This window comes from Trachemys scripta, chromosome 9 (genome assembly GCF_013100865.1).
Source record: "Trachemys scripta elegans isolate TJP31775 chromosome 9, CAS_Tse_1.0, whole genome shotgun sequence".
In the NCBI taxonomy this organism is placed as follows: Eukaryota; Metazoa; Chordata; order Testudines; family Emydidae; genus Trachemys; species Trachemys scripta.
Window position 1 is genome coordinate 72,031,237 of NC_048306.1, and position 21,162 is coordinate 72,052,398.

Here is a 21,162-nt window from a genome sequence, read left to right on the forward strand (position 1 = left end):
TAGCCTTTGGAATTTCTTGGTCCTGCCTTGTAGTAATATGTCCATACCAAGAAAGCTGCTGAAACAGAATCAATGGTGGAGATGGCTGGTGGGTTTGGTTTTGAATATTCTAATTTTTGATCTTGTCCTGCCGCTTGATATGGAGCAGCTGACGGAGATGACAAGAATAAAAAATGTCAACTCAGAGTTCTTCAGCCCCTATGTTTCACTTCTGTACAGCAGGGTTGGGATAAGCATGATTCTATAGATCTGCAGCTTCGTAGCATGCTTCAAGTCATGATGTCCCCAGAGGCCACAGAAGGGCCCAAAACATGGTAGCTGCTGTTTATTTAAGCATCCACATCTTTTGACCATCCTTCAGCACAGTCTATGATGTTGCCCAAATATTTGACAGCTGATATCTTATCTGGACAGGTTGTAATTTGGTGCTGGAGGCTGCTTGATGATAATGGTCAGGCGCTTAGTTTTATCTGGATTAATAACCAGACCAGTGCACACTGCTTCTGACTGGACCAGACTGGCTGTGAGCCGCAGCGATTCACCAAACTGAGCCAACAAGAGAATGTCACCACTATATTTGAGACCTCAAAATAGAATAATGTTCAGCTCAACACCACTGACAGCTGCCTTCTCAAGCTTTATTCATCAACCAATCAATGCCAACATTGAACAATGGATTATGACAGAACTCAGCCTTGTTGAACTCCCGTAGAGATAGGAAACCATGCTGCGTACCTGCCATTGACTTGAACACAGCTCCTATTCCATTGTAGAGTTCTTCTACTAATGACCAGTCTTCCTAGAGATGTTTAGTTGCCTCATCAGGTCCCACGAACTTGCTCAAATCACTGAGCGAATGGCCGCATGGAAGTCTATGCAAAGTGCTGTGCACAGTTTATCATATTCAGCCATTTTCTCAAAAGGCTGTCTAAAGTTAAATATCTGGTCAACAATGGAATGACCAGATCTAAACCCACACTCAGTATCCCAGCCTATGCCATGAAATGCATCATTGATTTGAGATATTAATGCAGAAGCAAAGACTTTCCCTGAGACCAACAACAGCTTAATATTTCTTTAGTTGCTACATTCAGCTTCATTGCCCTTTTTGAACAAAGCAGAATAACACCCTTCTTCCATTCATCAGGTATGATATCAGAGTTCCAGATGACCTGGAAGAGCCTGTGCAGTGATGTTACAAACCCCTGGTGCGTTCTCAGACTTCAACTTGTGGACTGTGATTTCCATCTCTTCTTGGATGAAGGAAGGTAGCTTTACTGGAAGCTCTACTGGAACTTCCTGCTCATCTTCAAATGGAATAGGGACAGCAGGCAGCAGACAATTGAGGAGCATCGTGAAATGATCTTCCCATTGATATAACTGATCCTTCAGACTCTGGCTGATGCTGTCATCATACTTCTTAGCTAGGAAAGCTGATGCCACCTTTCCCTGCAAACACTGCAGAGTTCAATAGAAGATGTGGAAATTGTGCCTGGTGGCAGCCTGTTCTAAATTACCTGCCTGAGTCTACTTCCAGGATTCTGTATCTTTCTTACAGAATGACTTGATGAAGTTCCGATGTGAAACCCATTCAGCCTTTCCTTTTACTCTCGACAAACATGTCTTTGAAGTCTCAAATTGTAGCCTCACTTTTTTTCTTAGCTCCAGCTGCAGTGAGTGTCTCCTCACTGATCCATGGAAGATATCTGAGCACTGCTTTCAAACAATGCCATTTCTCTGCGGTCAGTAACCAAAGCATTGACACAAATTGCCCATATTACACTTATGACTGATTCAGACTGCTATTAACCTACATCCTAATGCCCTGTGTGATGGGTGTATCTGGCCTTTGCAGCTCCCTACAGGAGGCCCCACAGTCTTACTACACTCCGTGTCAGGAAGCAATGATGTAGGAGGAATGGAGCAGTGACACTGAGTCTTCTAGGCCTGCCTAGAAAGTCCTCTCTGGAGCAGCCATCTTGGAGACTAGAGAGACCTGGCACTCCAAGAGCTAGGAGGACTAGCAACAGTTATCTGAGCCCAGCAGGCTCAGATAAAAGTACCTGTAGTGCCCTAGCAGGGCGGCCTCTGGCTGGGCCCAGAGGACCATGGATGGGTATTCCTCTCTGCCCAAAGGAGCCTGTGGATTATCCAGGGTTTATCTCTGCCACATTTGCATATCTGGGTTTGCGGGGACAGAGGGACTTGAGAACATTGTCCTTCAGCTAAGGGTTAAGATAAGACGGGCCAGGTGGGAGGAAGCCCAAGGAAGTAGCAGCAAAAAATTTAGCACTACCGTTGTTGCTGTTCACAGGGGTGCCTGCCTGGAACCCAGAGTAATGGATGAGCCCTGGTTCCCCCACTGGCAAAGTGGTGTAAACTCTGAGAAAGGGAGGACAAGCGTAACCTAAGACCAAAGAAGGGGAGAGGGCTTGTTTGGAAACCCAAGTGAAGGGCTGAATATAAAGTCCAAGAGCCAGAGCTGAAGACCCTGGTGAGGGCAGATACACTGCTTATTTGTTGGACTCTTTGCTATCCCAGAAAGGGTTAATTTTGGACTGTGACACAGACACAAGACCAAGCTAAAGAAGACTGGCAGAGGTAGACAGATGTCCTACAGGGGGTGCCAGGAACAGGAAAAGGATTGCAATACTGTACCTGCTGCTTGGAGACACTCAAGGGGTGAATGCCCTTTTACACCCTGCCTGCCTTCATTGATATTTATTTTTGTCAGGCAAACAGGATTTTTAGATTGGTATCAAGTATACTATAGTTATACTTAGAATATACACAGAAACATTTCAGTGAGGATTTAAATATCAAAGCAACAATAAAAAGCAATTAGATTTTTTTTAAAGTTCATATTTTTAAACATTTATTATGCAAATATAAACACACACACTCTTTCCAAAGCGACACTTCTCCATTACCACAGGACGTCATCTGCAACTGAAGGGATTTCCCCTCCCCTCCACTTACCTCTAGGTTTTGACATTCTTGAGCTGAGTTTGTAGGAAGGCCAATCCATTTGATTTCCTTTTTCTCTTTTGAAATGATGTTCATTGCCATCAGCACATTGAGGGCATCATAAACTCTCCGCCTAATATTCTTCTGATCATAAGCCTGCTAAAAAAAAAGCACTGCAGTATTAATTAGGCCAAGACCACTGCAAAAGCTAGAAGTTAAGATGCCGCTTGAAATTTCCCTTTATAGGTTTGCAAGTGACATGAAGACAATATATGAATAAAAGAAAATGGCAGCTGAAGTCAATATGGCATTAAAACATATGCTTTAATTTATGCTATTGTGTTGAATAAAACACTAAGTAAGGTGTTTGAATGAAAGCTGGGAGATCACTCAGAAACAGTGAATACAATAGAATATACACTATCTGCTTCTTGATGTTGCATATTAAAAAAATATTGTTAGGCTTAATCTTGTCCCCCTTACATGCTTGAGCCAATATAATAGAATACATCATTTAAAAAAAAATAACTTAAAACTGAAGCAGATCGTTCTCAAAACGTCATAAGTGCATAAAGTAGAGTACTTTTGATACAAAAGGAGAATGTATCAGCATTGTAAAAGATTCCAAACTAGTAGCTGGATGAGTATCCTTAAAATTACAGCTATGTGCATTTTTAAAACAAATAACTGTCTTTAAGAAATGAGTTGTAATGAAACCAATTTTTAAATATGTATAACAATGTGTTCATGGAGAAGAGCGTTTTTTACCATTTGGACTTTCAAACTGCTGAGTTAAGAGAATGCACAGTATTTTTGTTTAGTTTAGGTTGCTTTTCTCTACTCTTCATATGTATAGGCTAAAATTAATATTCCAAACCCTCACAAAGGACCTCCTCTAGCCCTGCCAAACTAATTATTATTCTCTGTTAACATGACCCAAGTTAACCAGAAAATAAAATAATCCCTAATTATGTTTTTATCCTGGCAATTAATTTACTGCCTGAATTGCTCAAACTCCTATATATTAATAACAACCAATCAAAATATGATTATATCCTATAGCACAATTATTTCTTCAGAAATTGATTTTTCAATTGTATTTCCATCATGACAAAAATGATTAATCTGATGTAATAACTTGTGCAGTTTTGTGTACACATAATTAAGACTACAGTTGGCCTAGTTATTACAACTTGTGCATTTGAGACAGGTGTCCTCCATTTCAGGGAGACCGAAGCACCTCAGACTCTCAGTTACTTGGGGTGGAGTGTGAGTAGAATCTTTTAAAAGGCAATTTTAAGGCAGCCTGTTGTCTCTGTATTTTGTTGTATTTTAAATGGTATTCAGTGGTATTAATTCTATATTTAAAATGGAACCTATTTTATATACTGCATGTTGATATTTTTGGAAATGGTCTAGGCCTAGATCTATAGCCCTGAGACACATTTGTTTGAAAGAGACAGTGGAACATGATAAGTCAAGGCAGAAACAAGCGTAGAATTCTAAGAGAACTGTGACAGGATATGACAGTATAGCTGTAAAATAAAAAAATTAACATCACATCTCCTTACCGAATCTGTAGCCAAGTGGCTATTAGAATTTGTAAATTCTGATACCAGTTCATCAGCTACTTCATTGTAGGACGTTGTTCCTTTTCGCTGGACTTTTTCACATACTTTCATTGAAAAATGCCTCAGACCCTTTCCATTTTTATCTCCTTTTTTGCTTCTTTTACTATGGGAGGAAAATAAGTCATTTTGAGATTATGACTGTTTGTAAATTCTTCTGGTTAGGAAGCAAAACGTCAAGCTTGTTAGCAGGCTTTGCACAGTGAGATGGCTAGTGTCCGACATTAGGTATCACATTTTTATGAAGGTTTTAATAGTCAGGAAAGGCATTTTTATAATTTTGAACTGTGAAATGGTAAATGATGATGTAAAGGAGGATGTGATAACCTTCAAAGTAGCACTGAAATTAACAGGAATTCTGGGTGTACAGGAAACACAGTATTAGGCACAAATATGAACTGAATAACATATATTAAACCTCTTCAGGCCCAATCCCACAGTTATCATGTGGATAATGAGCATCAAATAAGCCCACCAAAAGTTGTGAAATGGTCATCTTGTGTGTGTGTTGAGAGCATAGTGCCACTATCTAGGCCTAGCCCCACTTTTACCATTGAGAAGCCCTTTCTGCTACAGCCTTTATTATATTAACATGGGATAGTGTCTTGTTCTCCAAAGGCAATGTCTATTACTACTAATAAACACTTGACAGTGAGAAAGTATTAGTTAAAAGAGTATTGATTTCTGACACAGTATATAGATTTTCCATTTTAAATCTTCACAATAAGTTTCACATTTGACTGAGCTAACTAAGTCAGAGATAAACCCATCTTCAGCAGTTGCTAGGTGCCTGACTGAAGTATTCAGCTATCAACAAAAATTAGTTACAAATTCCTTGCCAGAGTAGCTAAACAAGTAGATGGAGGCATGCATTAAAATGTCACTAAGAATAAGCGAGTTATAGGCCCAATCTAGCATCCAAATAAGTTAATAGAATATTTTTCATTTACTTCAACGAATGTTGGTTAAGGCCCTATGTGCAGTATACAAGATAGATCTGATTGTTCCCACAGAATGTGATTTCAAAAGACTTGGATATATTAGGAAACAGTTTTAATATGAATTTTTGCAAAAGGTGAACACAATCTCTCCCCGACCCCTTCCCCAAGAACATCAAGATTACTAGAATAGTCGGAGTGGCAACCAGAAAAGGAAGCTTGCTCTAGTGCAAAATAATTTGTCTACAAATTCCTTCTAAATTAACATCAGTAAAAGATTAGTTATAAGCAAGAAGATTTTCCTGACAGACCTAGCTTTTACTGGTCTAACTGTAACAGAAACTCCATGCCTTGTATTTATTGAAAGCCTTTTCTACGTAAAAAAATAAGTAAAGTTTCCAAGTGGTACAATAGTTTCTTTTTCTTTTGATCAAACATGCAGGGTATCTGAGGAAGGGCATACTTCCTATATAGGACTAAATGGAAACCAATGTTGAAAACAATTAAATTTTTAGAGCTCTTCAGACCTGTGATATAATGCAATTGTTGGGTCTGATCCTGCACTCCTGCAAAATTCCCAATGACATATTATGAATTTTTTAAATGGGAAAAAGATTGTTGTTGTTTAACAGGGTAAACAGCATTTTTGTTTTATATTATGGGACAGTTTCTAGCTGTTCTCTTGTTTGTGATGGATTGCACCAGGAGCAATTTTTCCTCCCATGCATATCCTTGCAGGATGCAGACAGATTCATGGTGATTGCATCACTTGAGAGCCAGGTGTGAAGGGGGATGGGATTATACCAAAGAAGAATGGCTGAGCATAGAGGGCAATTTATGCTTTATCAGGAAACACAGGGCCAGTACAGGGGCAAGCATATGCTCGCTTTTTTAAAGGGTGTAATAGTTGCCAATCTTGTGCATGCTACCCAAGAAACCTGATAGCTTTCTGCCTGCCAGGGGCTGCAAAAACCAACATATCACTGTATTTCCAACAACAACAAAAAGTAGCAGCAGCAGGTTCTTGATAAAAGCAAAAAGTAGGTCATAGAAATATAGCACTTCATTCTGGAACTAAAACGTTAACTTTCTAGAGAAGCAACTTGTATAAGACTTCCATCTAGATCCCAGTGACTGCTATATAATGTTAATATTTTGACATATCAGGACACTTAGTTGCAAAAAGATTTATTTGAATTCTTCTTGGTCTCCAAACAATTTCACAACATTTTGTCTAAGAAATAGCATGAACAAAAGAGAGCATTACTTGGTGCTCACTCAAGTCCTGAAGTGCCTGGAAGCCATTTTTGTACTAGGAAGACCAGTAAGGAGATAAACTTATGTTTTATTGTGCTTAAAAACGGACATAATTAATCATAATATCTTTAAAACAAAAAGACTCAGCAATCAGTATTGCACAATAAAGCACACATTCAGTTTAATCAGAGATCTGTCATAATGCTTTGATGCCAGTGAATTTAACTCTGATTACTGCCAACAATGGATTCAACTACTGGCTATTGATGTCCAGGGTTCATATATCTGCTGCACGTGAGATTCTAATGCCCCAGAGAATTCTATTTGAATAACAATATTACAAATGAATACAAATTAAACTGTTTCTATTCCCTTCCCTCTCCCAACAAAAGATCAAGATTTTATGTTATGGCAATGAACCCAATGTAAGCAAAATCAGTTGCATTTATCATCCATAAACTATGTATTTCAATATATATGTTTCAAGGGACAATTTTTTCCACTGTTAAAAGGATGCTTTCAATTTAAACATTTTGCAAACAAACACTTCTTGATCTATATTAACTAACTTTTTTAGATTATTAGAAGCAAAAATTTAAAAAATCCAATTTATTTGTCACTCATTATGATTCTTAGTTTACTTTTTGCATTTCTTATAGATTGGACCATGATAATCTCTCTGAGGTTTCACTTCCAGGTTTTAGTGGTATAATGTCTGGGATTCAAACAGCAGGGGAGTGGTTTATTTGGGGAGTGTTTGTTTTTTTTAAAAAGTGTTTTCACTGGATTTTTTTAAATTGTGAAAACATTTTCTATTGGCCCTATAGAAGTGTGTTTTATATAAAATTGAAACTAGGGGGAAGCAAGGCTTGCGCCAGCAGTTTTAGGAAGAATACCATACTAGAATCTCACAAATAGCCAAAATATCATAAACTAGCAATGGCTCAACAAAATATGCAGCTACTAAGAAGTATAATGTCAAAATAAACCCTTAGGAGAACCATGTGAAATTATAGTAGGGTACCAATCCACAATTGCCTAAAACAATAAAATAGAACAGGGGTGGGCAAACTACAGCCCGCGGGCCACATCCGGCCCATCAGACCATTTAATCTGGTCCTCAGCTCCCGCCAGGGATCGGGAGTTTGTCCTGCTCCAGTGCTCCAGCCGGGGAGCAGGGTCAGGAGCTTACCCCACTCCGCGCAGCTCCCAGGCAGCAGCCGGCATGACCCCCCTCCGGCTCCTATGTAGTACACAGAGGGATGGCCAGGCGGCTCTGCGCACTGCCCCACCCGCAGGCACCGTCCCCCACATTGGCTGCTGTTCCTGGCCAATGGGAACTGCAGGGATGGCGCCTACAGACGGGGCAGTGCATAGAGCCTTCCGGCTGCGCCTCAGAGCTGGAGGGGGAACATGCTTCCGGGAGCTGCTTGCAGTAAGCGCTGCCCAGAGCCTGCACGCACCCCTGATCCCCCCTCTCCACACCCCAGCCCCCTGCCACAGCCCTGATCCCCCTCCCACCCTCCGAACCCCTTGATCCGAGCCAGAGCCCCCCTCTTGTACCCCAATCCCCTTAAACCCAGCCCCACCCCAGAGACTGCACCCCCAGCCAGAGCTCTCACCCCACCCCCGACAGCCTGCCCCATCTCTGATACCCCTCCCAGCTCTCCGAACCCTTCGGTCCCAGCCTGGAGCATCCTCCTGCACCCCAAATCTCTCATCCCTGGCCCCACCCAAGAGACCGCACCCCCCAGCCAGAGCCCTCCCACCCTCTGAACCCCTCAATCCCAGCCCAGAGCCCCACTTTGTACTCCAAGCCCCTCATCCCCAGCCCCACCCCAGAGTCCTCACTCCCCACCCCGTGCCCCAATAGCCTGCCCCATCCCTGATCCCGCTCTCTGAACCCCTCGGTCACAGCCCGGAGCACCCTCCTGCACCCCAAACCCCTCATCCCCGGCCCCACCCTAGAGCCCGCACCCCCAGCCGGAGCCTTCACACCCCTCCCCCGTACTCCAACCTGCTGCCCCAGCCTTGATCCCCCTCCTGCCCTCCAAACCCCTCAGTCCCAGCCCGGAGCCCCCTCCTGCACCCCAAACCCCTCATCCCCAGCCCCACCCCAGAGCCCTCACCCCCCCTACCCCAACCCGGAGCCCCCTCCCGCACCCTGAATTCCTCATTTCTGGCCTCACCCCAGAGCCCATATCCCCAGCTGGAGCCCTCATCCCCTCCGGCACTCCTACCCCTAATTTCGTGAGCATTCATGGCCCGCCATACAATTTCCATACCCCAATGTGGGTCCTCAGGCTAAAAAGTTTGCCCACCCCTGAAATAGAACCATTATGACTGTCTAACCCAATTTCTAACAAAATTATGTTTCGGAGGTGTGGGGGAGAAAGAATTTAAGGCTGCTTCAATATTTGCCAGGATGTATATACTCAGGGAACTTCGTCAGAGTTAAAAAGTACATAATTCCAAATCCTGACCAAAAAATTATCTTTACCATATCTTGATCAAAAGCTAGCCAAACTCACTGTAGAGCACACACAGAGACAGAAGCTGACCTGCTCTCACTTTTCTAAGCATCTCAATTAGGATAACAAATTGGATGATAATTGTAAATTAATACAATTGGCAATTTTATGTCTTGTAGTTGAATTCTCGAAAGGGGACAGGATTTTCACTGCAGCAATAATTTTGCACTACGTAAGAAAATGATGCAGAATATATTGACCTTAACCTGTGAAATATGACTGCCTCTCCCCCACTTATAAAATCCTCAATTACACCTTTTATTAAGTATTGACTTGAAATATTTAAGACATTCCCAATGTGAGAGAAGAAAAATATTTACATAATATAGCTGAAATAGACTAGGACAAGCTAGGCTATAACAGTATTATTATTATTCCTTGACAGTCACGTTAATATGGAAACTTGGAAGCAAGAATGCTTTCCATCTAATGCATTAGTTACATTCTGGAATGGCAGTCTGTGCCAGCGCTGTACTCAGCATTTCTGGGCATAATAAAAATCTGGAATCCTATTTCAATAGATAAATATTAAAGGACAGATTAATACTTTAGATCTTTATGTCACTTTAAAAGTTTTTATGCCAGTTTCACAACTTGGTCAGTCTACCAATATATTTCAGGGCAATCTATTGGTTTACAAAACTAATAGCCATAAAGCCAAATTCTTCCATTCATTTTGGAAGGGATCTGCGGAAACGCCTCAGAAGGCAGAATTTGGTCCCCCTAGACTGTCAATGCTAGCAAGCTACAGAAAAATGGCCACTGCTTTTAAATTGCTTTGTAGACCTCACACATATACTTTGCATGGATTTAAAAGGAAAAGTGTACAAAACTACACTGGAAAAGATGGGGAGATGGAGAAGGGAAAGAATAACAGTAAGCAGAAATAATTTATTTGATCCAGTTAATGAAACTGGACGAATGTGGGTACTAAAACAAATAAATGCAAGAGACATTTTTGGAAGCAAAGTGAAGAAAGAGTTACTCATCTTGTGCAGTAACTGTGGTTCTTTGAGATGTGTCCCCCTATGGGTGCTCCATTCTAGGTGTATTCACGTCTGTGTGCCTCAGATTGGAGATTTTAGGTAGTAGTGTCATTCTGCCCACACATGTGCTCTCCCCATCTCATGCTCTGCCTCAGTGTTATATAACATTGTTTGGGTGAACAGCCTTCAGTTCCTTCTCTAACACAGAGCTCATTGATAAGAACTCCAAAGCAGAGGGAGGAAGGCAAGTAGTGGAGCACGCACAAGGACATACATCTTGAAGAACCACAGTTACTGCATAAGGTGAGTAACCCTTTCTTCTTCTTTGAGTAGTGTACCTATGGTGAGTCTACAGCAGTATTCCAGAAGGAGGTTGAAGGTTATGAGAGCGATGGCAATAGGTAATGCAGTCCAATATCCATCTAGAGAGTCTTTGTTTAGAGATTGGGGATCCCTTAGATCTGTCTGCAATGGAGAGGAATAGTCTGGGAGATTTTTTGAGAGGTTTTGTCCTATTCAAATAGAAGGCTAATACTCTCTTGACATCAAGTGTGTGTAATGCTGCCTCCCTTTTGTCCTGGTGTGGTTTGGGAAAGAAGGCTTGGAGGTGGATAAACTGATTTACGTAGAAGTCCGATGGGATTTTTGGTATGAATTTAGGGTGTGGTCTTAAGGCAATCTTGTTTTTGAAAATGGGGGTGGGGGTATGCCATTTGTGCCCCTCTCTCTCCCACTGTCCGAGCAGACATGATGGCCACTAGGAACGGTTTTCATAGCAAGATGTAGAAGAGAGCAAGCAGCCATAGGTTCATAGGGAGACCTTATAAGGCACTTGAGGACAATGTTGAGGTCCCATGCTGGTGTAGGACATCTGATTTGTGGGAAAAGGTTACCCATACCCTTGAGATACCTTTTTGTTGTAGGATAAACGAACACAGAATAACCGTCTATTTTATGATGGAAGGCGGTGATGGCTGTGAGATGTACCGTCATGTAGCTTAGAGATAATCCTGACTTTTTTAGTTCTAGGTCCTAGAATCTAGGATGTAGGCTAGCACAAGTGGTAGTGGAGAGGATGTAGAGGTAATGTGTCTTGAGTCACACCAGAGTTGTAATCTCTTCCATTTTTGAATGTGTGTGTGATGGATGAGTAGTTAGTTTTCTGCTATGTAACATCACCTCCTTTACATCCTCAGAGCAGTTCATTTCTAAACTTTGGAACACCGAGGAGCCACTGAGGTGAAGAACCTGAAGATTGGGGTGGAAGATCAGTCCCGCATCCTGAGAGAGGAAGTGAGAAATGGGCTGGAGAGTGTTTGGCAGGAAAATTGCCATTTGAGTAAGGTATGGAAACATGTCTGTTTTGGCCATGTTGGAACTATAAGAATAACCCTGGCCCTTTCTTTTCTTATTTTGGGCAGGACCTTTTGCTTCTACTGCATCTAGGTAGGCCCCTATGAATTCCAGATGTTGTACTGGGGTTAAAGTGGACTTTTGGACATTTAGTTGTAGTCCCAGCTGTAGGAATAGATTCATAGACTTGTGTGACTCTCACAGTGTTGTCAAAGGAACGTACTTTGAGCAGGCAATCATCTAGATACGGGAATATCATAACTCCTAGTTTACGAAGGTATGCTGCTACCACAGAAAGGACCTTCGAGTACACTCTCGGTGCAGATGATAGGCCGAATGGGAGCACTTTGTATTGAAAATAGTCTTGATCCAGAAAGATTCCTAGAAACTTCCTGTGTGATGACTGGATTATGATATGAAAGTAAGCATCTTGTAGGTTGAGGGCAGAGAACCACTCCCCTTGGTCCAGAGATGGGATTACTGATGCCAAAGTAACCATTTTGAAGTGTTGTATCTTTACAAATCTCTTGAGTGACCTTAGATCCAGAATGGGTCTCCAACTGCTGTTCTTTTTAGGTATCAGGAAGTATTTGGAATAAAAACCCTCCCTTGGTGTTGAGTAGGAACTGGTTCTATAGCACCTAGGTTCAGAAGACAGTTTGTTTCCTGACATAAAAAGTGCTCATGAAAAGGATCCCTGAAGAGGGATGGGGAGGGAGGGTGGGTAAGGTGGACTGAATATCACGTGGAGATGTTCTCCAATACCCACTTATCTGTGATTATACGTTCCCAGTTTTGACGAAAAAGAGTAAGGCGAGTTGCCAAAGAGGTGGAGATGTTTGGGTTGTTGCAGCAAATAAAAGCGGGGGAGATTGCCTCAGTACCACACATAAGTCAGGGGACCGAGATATGGCCAGTATCAAGATCATGTCAGTGCCGAGTACTCTGAGATTAGTAAGTCTTCAGTGTGTGGGGTAAACTCGGGGCCTCGACCAATATATCAAAATTGGTTTTTAGATATAGATGGTTGTGATGCTGAAGATTGTGGGTAGTGATCTTCCTTTTATCGTTCATAATGCTTCTGGGGAGGAGGGAACTCAGCCAGCCGGGATCTCTGTGCCAACCGTGACTTAATAGATCTCCTTTTTTTTTGTAGGTGTGTAAATTCCCCAGGAACGCAACATGGCTCTGAAGTCTTTTAATGTGTGGTGGGATTCTTCTGTTCTTTCTCCAAATAACTTGGATCCTTCAAATGGAAAGTCTTCCAAAGTGGATTGTACGTCTTTGGAAAGCTGGAAAGGTGAAACCATGAAGCTTTCTGCATGACCACTGCCGTTGAGATGGAGTGAGGAGCTGTACCAGCAATGTCCAGAGAGGCCTGCAACTATGTCCTTGCAAGTAGTTGACCCTAGGCAATGATTGCCTAAAACTGTTCTCTTTGATCAGTTAGGAGATGTTCGATGAAGCCATTTAACTTAGAGTAGTTGACATGATTGTATTTTGCCATAAGGGCTTGGTAATTAGCAATCCTAAATTGTCGGGTCACTGATTAATATGATTTCCTTCCAAATAAATCCAGTCATTTCCAGTCATCAGGTGCCGATTTAGCGGGGTGCTGTCTGCCATGTTCATTTACAGCATCGACAAGGGAATTCAGAGATGGGCGAGAAAATAAGAAGTCCATGTCCTTAGAGGGAACACAATATTTTTTGTCTGCTCTTTTGTATGTGGGAGGTATTTTGGCTGGTGTCTGCCATATAGTTTTCACTGGGTTGAGCAAGGCCTCATTGACAGGGAGCGCAATGCAAGCTGATGAAGATGTATGTAGGATGTCCAGCAGCTTATGTTGTGACTTCTTTGGGCGAAATTTGTACCGAGTTTGCTACTCTCTTAATGAGATCTTGAAACTGTCTGAAGTCATCTGCCAGGGTTGGTGGGGAAGGCATCAGGAGAGATGAAGAGATGTTGGTCACAGGAGTAACCTCCTTATCTAGTCTCACTTCTTGTTCTTTAAATATCTTCTCTTGAGGATCAGGAGGTCTGGATAGAGAAGCTGAAGGAGACTGTCTTCCTCTATCCCTTTGGGTGACACGAGATGCCCTTGAAAACTGGTGTTTATAGGTCACCCGTGGGTCCCAGTAGGGCCACTGAGGCGGTGCTAAGTGCGTAGGTGGGGACACCCAAGGGTGTCCATACCAACTGGGTGAGCCGTGCCTCCCATGGTGGTAAACTGGGGTTGTAGCGATTTCTGGGTGGCTGGCTTCTTGATATTGTAATGGGGAGCCTTCCACAGACACTGAATAAAAATCATCGTCATCCTTTTCATCGTCGCTTGACAGAGGTGAAACAGTCATGGATGCTGGGGGAGATTGCCTCAGTACCGCACATAAGTCAGGGGACCGAGATATGGCCAGTATCAAGATCATGTCAGTGCCGAGTACTCTGAGATTAGTAAGTCTTCAGAAAAATGAAATTCCTGCATTAGCGGTGGGTACCGCTGAGGTAAGATGAGCAGTAGACGCTGATGTAGACGGAGACGATGGTACCAGAAATCTTCTGCATTCCAATGAATGGCCAGTAGGTGTTGTTCTGGTCTTCTGTGGAGCCGAAGTACTTGGTACAGAGGTCCAAGAGGACTCTGTGGTGCTGCTTTGGAGGAGCTATATTGCTCTCTACCACTCCTTTCCCCTGATGGTACTGATCTTCCCGAGTCTACGCCCTTAGAGTCTTTAGACTTATTGGTGGTACTGGTACTGAGGAGCCTGCAGCCTTGTGGGTACCCAGCCATAGGTCGGTTGGTACTGAGGTGATTGACCTGGTCTGATATCTCTCTCTCTTCTCAGGGGACTTGTAGCCTGCTTCTTTGAGAGGAATACAAAGATTTCCTCTTTGAAGTCACCGGAGAGTGTTGAGCCGAGGACAGTGATAGAACTGACTTAGTCGAAGACCACAATACAGGAATGGTCCCAGGGTTGGGGTCAGAGGTTGGTCTGAGTGAACTTTCCATTATGAGGCATCTCAATTTTAGTTCACGGTTCTTCTTACACATTCATTTTAGTTTCATGCAAAAAGTGCACTTTTGAGGCATGTGTGATTCTCTGAGGCAGCGAATGCAGCAGGAATGTTCATCACTGGCTGGAATGGCTTCTCGACAAGAGAGAGAATATTTAAACATGGGGAATCCGGGCATATCCTTTCCAAGGTTCACTTCCCAAGAGAGAAGAAACAAAGAAGAACTAACTAAGGACAGGAAGTTAGATATTCTAACAACAAAATAAAGAGAAGAAAAAAAAAAGAAGGGGAGTATTAACACTAACAGAAACTCTAAGAACTACACTATCAACTGCAAAACAAAAGTAAGATATAGATAATGAACTCTGAAATCGGACTCTGCTAAGGCTCTGTCTCAGGCGAAAGGCAGGGAACTGAGGGTGGCTCGCCTGCACTGAGGCAGAGCACAAGATGGGAAGAGTGCATGTGCGGGCTGAACGGACACTGCTACCTAAAATCTCTGATCTGAGGTGCAAGGACATGAAGACAGCTGGAGTAGGGCACCCATACGGACAGTACTCGAAGAAGAAACATAATTTAACACCTGTGTTTGTTACATAGAAAACCAGAACCATCCCACTTCTGGGAAAGTGTTTCATTTATTTTTAATGGTTCTCTTTTTTGTCTCTTTGATGACTACAGACATACTATTCTAACTAAAGTAGTTTAGCTAAGGAATAAGAGTAATGGAAAACCACTGCAAGTTGGAACTCGACATCTCTCCCTCTCAAGTTGGAACTGAAAGTAAATCTGGTTACAAATATACATACAGAACACACATTCAGCAATACTCACCTTTCTGAAAAATCAGATTCTATAAATTCCCGAGCCCGTTTTCTGTCCCTAGGGAGAGGGAAACATTTTTTTTTTTAAAATATAACATCTTTCTTTTATGCAGGGACCAAGAAAATATATACATTTTGTATATAGGAATATTAACAGCCTTGCACTTGAGCATTTAAAAAAATCTTTCATTTTTAAGTATAGGTAAATGTACTATGCAAACTATAATGAGAGAAAAAATAATACAAATATCACCTGACAAAATTTAAGTGAGAAACGGTTACAATTTTGGACGCAGCATGGTGCAGAGAACAGAATATCATAGTGGGAATGACGAAACATAGGCTCTATTCCCAGGTTTGCCACTGATTTGCTGCGTGACCTCAGGCAAGTCACTTGGGCTGGCATTATTCAATGTGCCTAAGGGAGCTGGACAACCAAATCCCACTGAAATTCAGTGGATTTGAGTCGCTAAGTTCCTTAGGCGCCTTTGAAAATCCCAGTCTTAAAATATGTGCCTTGGTTTTTCTCATCTTAAGGAGATGATAATGGTTCCCTTTATAAAGCACTTTGAGATCTACAGATGAAAAGATGAAAAAAATATTAAGTATTAAGATTTTATGATGGATAATGTATTCACATATCATCCAACTTATATCTTTGTAATATAGCAAGGTCCTACAATTTAAGAAAGAACAGATACTTACCCTATACTAACTGTATGTATACTCAATCAGTGTGCATTCTACTATAGGTGTGCATGCATGCGCAAATGGATTTATTTAACAGTAGAATCTAGTGGGGTTGTGCATGCACCACGTGCCTTCTTGTGATTGGGCATAAAGGGTGGGGTTGTTGTGACCCTTACTCAGTTCCCTCGCAATTTGAGCCCTGTGGTAGCAGAGGACTCTGAAAGTAGGGATGAGGGTGGTTAATGGGACCCACATGGACCACATTAACTTGAAGAACCATAGTTACTGCAGGCTAAGTAACCCTTCTCCCTTCTTTGAGTACGTGTCTAGTGTGGCTCTCACACTGTAAATGTCTGGCAAGCGGTACCCCTGCTGGATGGTGGCATGTGTAGCAGCTGCATCAGTCAGGGATTAGAGTGCTGCTCCCCCAAATTTGGCAGCTGCTCTGGCAGCTAAATCCAATGTATAATGCTTGTCAAGATTGAGTGGATTACTCCATGTGGTTGCCTTGCAGATCTTTAAAACTGGAACATTCCTGAAGCAGGCAGAGGATGCTGCTTGAAGCTTGGTGGAATGAGTTTTAATGTTCAGTGGGAGAGGTACACAGCCAAATGGTAACACAGTAAGATACAACATGTTATCCACCCAGATATCCTTTGTGATGATATGGCCTGGACTTTGGAGTGGCCAGCAACAGCCAGAAATAAACAGGGAAACAGCCTGAACTATTTGTTTCTGTCAACATAGTAAGGCAGGCTCTGGAAATGTTCAATGTGTTTAACTTCCTCTCCAGGTAAGAATGGAGTTTTGGGAAGAAGACTGGCAGATTTGCTTGATTCAGGTGTAATTTTAAGACTAGCTGTGTGATGTATTTATGGATAAGGTGATGCTAAAATCTTACCCTATGAAACATCGGGGAGGGAGGGTCAGCCACAAGCACCTTGGAGCTTGCACACTCTCTTGGCTGAAGTGATTGCAACTAGGAAGACAGTCTTCCGAGTGAGATGACAACCAGCATTCTGAAAGGGACTCAAAGAGAGACCCCATGAGTCTTGAGAGGATAATACTAAGGTTGCAGATAGGTTCTCTGGGCCCTGAGACACTTTGACATTATCAAGTGAGAGAAGACTGAATAAGACTGCACAGGTGGATAGCAAATAGAGATTGCTGCAAAGTGGACTTTAATAGAGCTGAATGTAAGGCTGGAGTGTTGTAAATGCACCAACTAGTTGAGGCTCTGCAGTACTGAAGCCTACGTATGGTCCAGGCCCAGTTGGACTGCTCAAATTAAGAAACTTCCATTTTGACAAACAAGTCCCTCTGGTGGACATCTTCCCGATCTATATCAGGCTCTTTTGGACTTTTCTAGAGCAGTCCCTGACTTTATCCAGCCAATATCCAAGCCTGTCAGGTGCAGTGACTTAAGGTCAGAATGGAGTATCTGACTGTGCTCCTGTGAAAGGAGGTCCAGGAAGTCTGGGAGCTGAATCAGAAGCTGAATGGACAGCTGCAGCAGGTTTGCCAGCCAAAACTGCCTTGGCCAGTATGAAGCTATGAGAATGATCACAGCTGTCTCTTGATTTTGGAAATCACTTTGGGTATCAGTGGAACTGGTGGAAAGGGGAGCTGGATACCACTGCAGAAGGCAGGCATCAGCCAAGAAGCCTAGGCTCTTGCCCCCTCTGGAACGCTTGATGTTGTCCTTGTGGTAAACAGTTTTATTGTGAGAACCCTCTCCCCCCGGCCTTTATGATTAATCTCCACAGGGACCGCTTGTGGTTGGACAGAGATCGTCTGCTCAGGAAGGCTGCCAGGTCACAGTTAACTTCCATAAGTGAAGAGCCATCAGAATTATCCTGTGATGGTGGCACCCTGTCCAGAACTTGATGGACTCCAGACAGAGAGGAGACAAGCATGCGCCTCCTTGCTTGTTGATGAAATGCATTACACATGTGTTGTCCGTCCGGATCGTCACTGCAGAATTCTGCAAAACAGATAGGAAGGCTAGCCTGATGTGTCTGAGCTCCAGGACACTGATGTGGAACCCCCTGTTCTGAGTGATAGCTATTGCATCAACAGGAATTTGTCTTCAGGAAGGTATGCTTTCACTGATCTAGGAGTCAAGGCTCCTATGAACTTTATCATCCGTGATGAGCTAAGAGAGAATTTTGTGTAGTAGGCACCTTAGCTCAGAGAACAGGGACAGGACATATTCTAAGCTTGCCACCATCTCCTTCTAGGAACTGCCCTGAGTCAACCAATTGTTGAGGTAGGGGTAAATGGGAATGCCCTTTCTTCTGAGATGGGTCACTGGTACTTCACTGGTACTTCTAGGCACTTTGTAAAAACTCTTGGTGCCACGGAGAGCCTGAAAGGCAGTACCTTACACTGGTAATGACTGGTTCCCACTGTGAATCATATGTACTTCATGTGCACCAGATGGACAGCTATGGGTCTCTCATTCTCTGTGCTGTTCCTGGTCTGGCTGAGGACTCGGATGCTGTATCCTTCAAGGAATGATGTTTTGTGTCCTCCCTCTGAGACCTCCCTTCACATTTGACACTATATTTGGATTCCATCTGTCTCTATAGGTGAGTGTTGTCTTTACGTACAGGCATGGTTGCCAGTTTTGATGTCTGTATCAGAGAGACCAGTGCAGGTGCCAGAGCAGTTGATGACAAGACTGTCATTATCGAGGCTTTCAGTGTTGAAGACTTCACTGATGTTGAAGTAATCAGTGTTGAAGTCACTGGTGCCAGTTATGGTGGTGCTTTCTTTACCTTCTCTCCAGTGCTTGAATCTGGAGTATGATTTGTGCTCAAGGGAGCTCTGGCCAATGCTGGCTCATTTGGCCTTGTTCTAATAGTGATCTTCATTTCTGGGTCCAAAGTTACCATCATCGATTGCTCTAGCAGACATAGCTTGAGCTGGGTGTCTCTGGATGAAAAGGACTTGCACACAGAGCATCTGTCTGGGAGATGGCATTCCCCTAGGCAGAAGAGGCATTGACTGTGTCCATCCTTGGTGATCAGTCACTCACAGGAGGCCAGGTTTAAACTCTTAAAACTTGGAGTTTGCCACAAGGTGTGGTGGTTAGCATGAAATGCATCATCCAGGTGTACAGGAGGGCCCCCGGTAACTTTTCTTTTCTCTCTCTCTCTGTCAAGATAAATATTTCTTTAGAAATTTGATGACATAAATGGTTTTAAAGTCTCTAAGAAGAATAGTGTGTTGGCCAGGTGGTAGGTTCCTTCTCACTGCCATGGGTGATAAGAGGGAATTGAGAGAGGGTCAGAGCCACTCTACCTTTAATCCCTTGTGTAAGAACATGAGGAGGCACAGGGTGCATGTGCAGTCCTGACAGACTCTGTTATTCAAAAGAATCTGATCTCGCATGCATGATGCACATGTACACCACGAAAGCTTATGCTCTAATAAATTTGTTAGTCTCTAAGGTGCCACAAGTACTCCTGTTCTTTTTATGTACACCTAGTGTAAGATTCAGACACAGAACTTTAGAATCTTAATCAGAACATCAACAGATTAGGAGTAATCATTTAGACCAAGAGAATTTTGCAAGTCACAGAAGTTTGGCTGTCCTTCAATACTAGATGTAGAAAAGAAAAGAGTCTCCTATATCAATCAGTATGACAGAAATCTGAAAGAACGGTTACTTACCTTCTGTAACTGTTGTTCTTCGAGATGTGTTGTTCACGTCCATTACACATTAGGTGTACGCGCGCCGCGTGCACGGACGTCGGAAACTTTTTCCCTTAGCGGCTCCCGTCGGGCCGGCGGGGCCCCCTCCTTCCCGCCAGAGCGGCGCCCCGCTCCAGGGTATATATATCCCTGCCGACCCGACCCCTCCGGTTCCTTCTTGCCGGAGACTCTGACAGAGGGGAAGGAGGGTGGGAAGTGTAATGGACGTGAACAACACATCTCGAAGAACAACAGTTACAGAAGGTAAGTAACCGTTCTTTCTTCTTCGAGTGATTGTTCACGTCCATTACACATTAGGTGATTCCCAAGCTTACCATTGGAGGTGGGTAGGAGTCAAGGTACAACTGACTGTAGCACAGCCCGACCGACCATCGCGTCCTCTCTGGTCTGATGATGGATCGCGTAGTGGGCTGTGAACGTATGTACGGACAACCAGGTGGCTGCCTTACAGATCTCCTGGATAGGGACCTGCGCCAAGAAGGCCGTTGAGGACGCTTGGGCCCTAGTCGAGTGGGCCCGGATCTCCGGGGCCGGAACATTGGCGAGCTCATAACAAGTGCGTATACAATGCACAATCCATGCCGACAAGCGCTGTGTCGAGATAGGCAAGCCTTTCATACGTTCCGCAATAGCAATGAACAGCTGGGGTGTTCTGCGGAACGGCCTGGTCCGTTCCAGGTAAAATGCCAACGCCCTTCGGACATCCAGGGTATGTAGGCTGCGGTGGTGAGGGTCCGTATGGGGTTTAGGAAAAAACACCGGTAGGCAAATGTCCTGCCCCATGTGAAACTGTGATACCACCTTTGGGAGGAATTTGGGGTGCGGCCTCAGTTGCACCTTATCCTTATGGAACACTGTATAGGGTGGTTCCGAAGAGAGGGCTCTCAATTCCGATACCCTTCTGGCCGATGTGATGGCCACGAGAAACGCCACCTTCCACGAGAGATGCGTGAGGGAGCAAGTGGCTAGGGGCTCAAAGGGGGGACTCATGAGTCTTGTTAGGACTAGGTTCAGACTCCACGCCGGGACAGGCGGGCGCGAGTAGGGAAACACCCTTTCCAGCCCCTTGAGGAATCGGGCCACTGTGGGGTTGGAGAACACTGACACTCCCAACTCTCCCGGATGGAAGGCCGAGATAGCGGCTAAGTGAACTCTAATTGAGGCGGGCGCAAGCCCTTGATTCTTGAGGTGCAGTAGGTAGTCCAGGATCGACGGAACTGAGGCTTGTAAAGGCTGTATGCGTTGAGGCTCACACC

At 43.5% G+C, this 21,162-nt stretch overlaps 1 protein-coding gene across 7 annotated transcripts in view; it reads right to left on the bottom strand.

The window, feature by feature from the left end:
- TFDP2 (transcription factor Dp-2) overlaps positions 1 to 21,162 on the bottom strand; it is a 179,029-nt gene that overhangs the window by 24,609 nt on the left and 133,258 nt on the right. For 6 of the 7 annotated variants that reach the window (XM_034781710.1, XM_034781706.1, XM_034781708.1 and 3 more), the window contains 3 exons: positions 15,507 to 15,554; positions 4,539 to 4,701; positions 2,980 to 3,126 (listed from right to left, as the gene is read on the bottom strand). In XM_034781710.1, coding sequence (XP_034637601.1) covers positions 2,980 to 3,126; positions 4,539 to 4,701; positions 15,507 to 15,554 — 358 coding nt within the window. The remainder of the gene's footprint in view (positions 1 to 2,979; positions 3,127 to 4,538; positions 4,702 to 15,506; positions 15,555 to 21,162) is intronic. The other variant, XM_034781709.1, reaches the window with a different exon arrangement.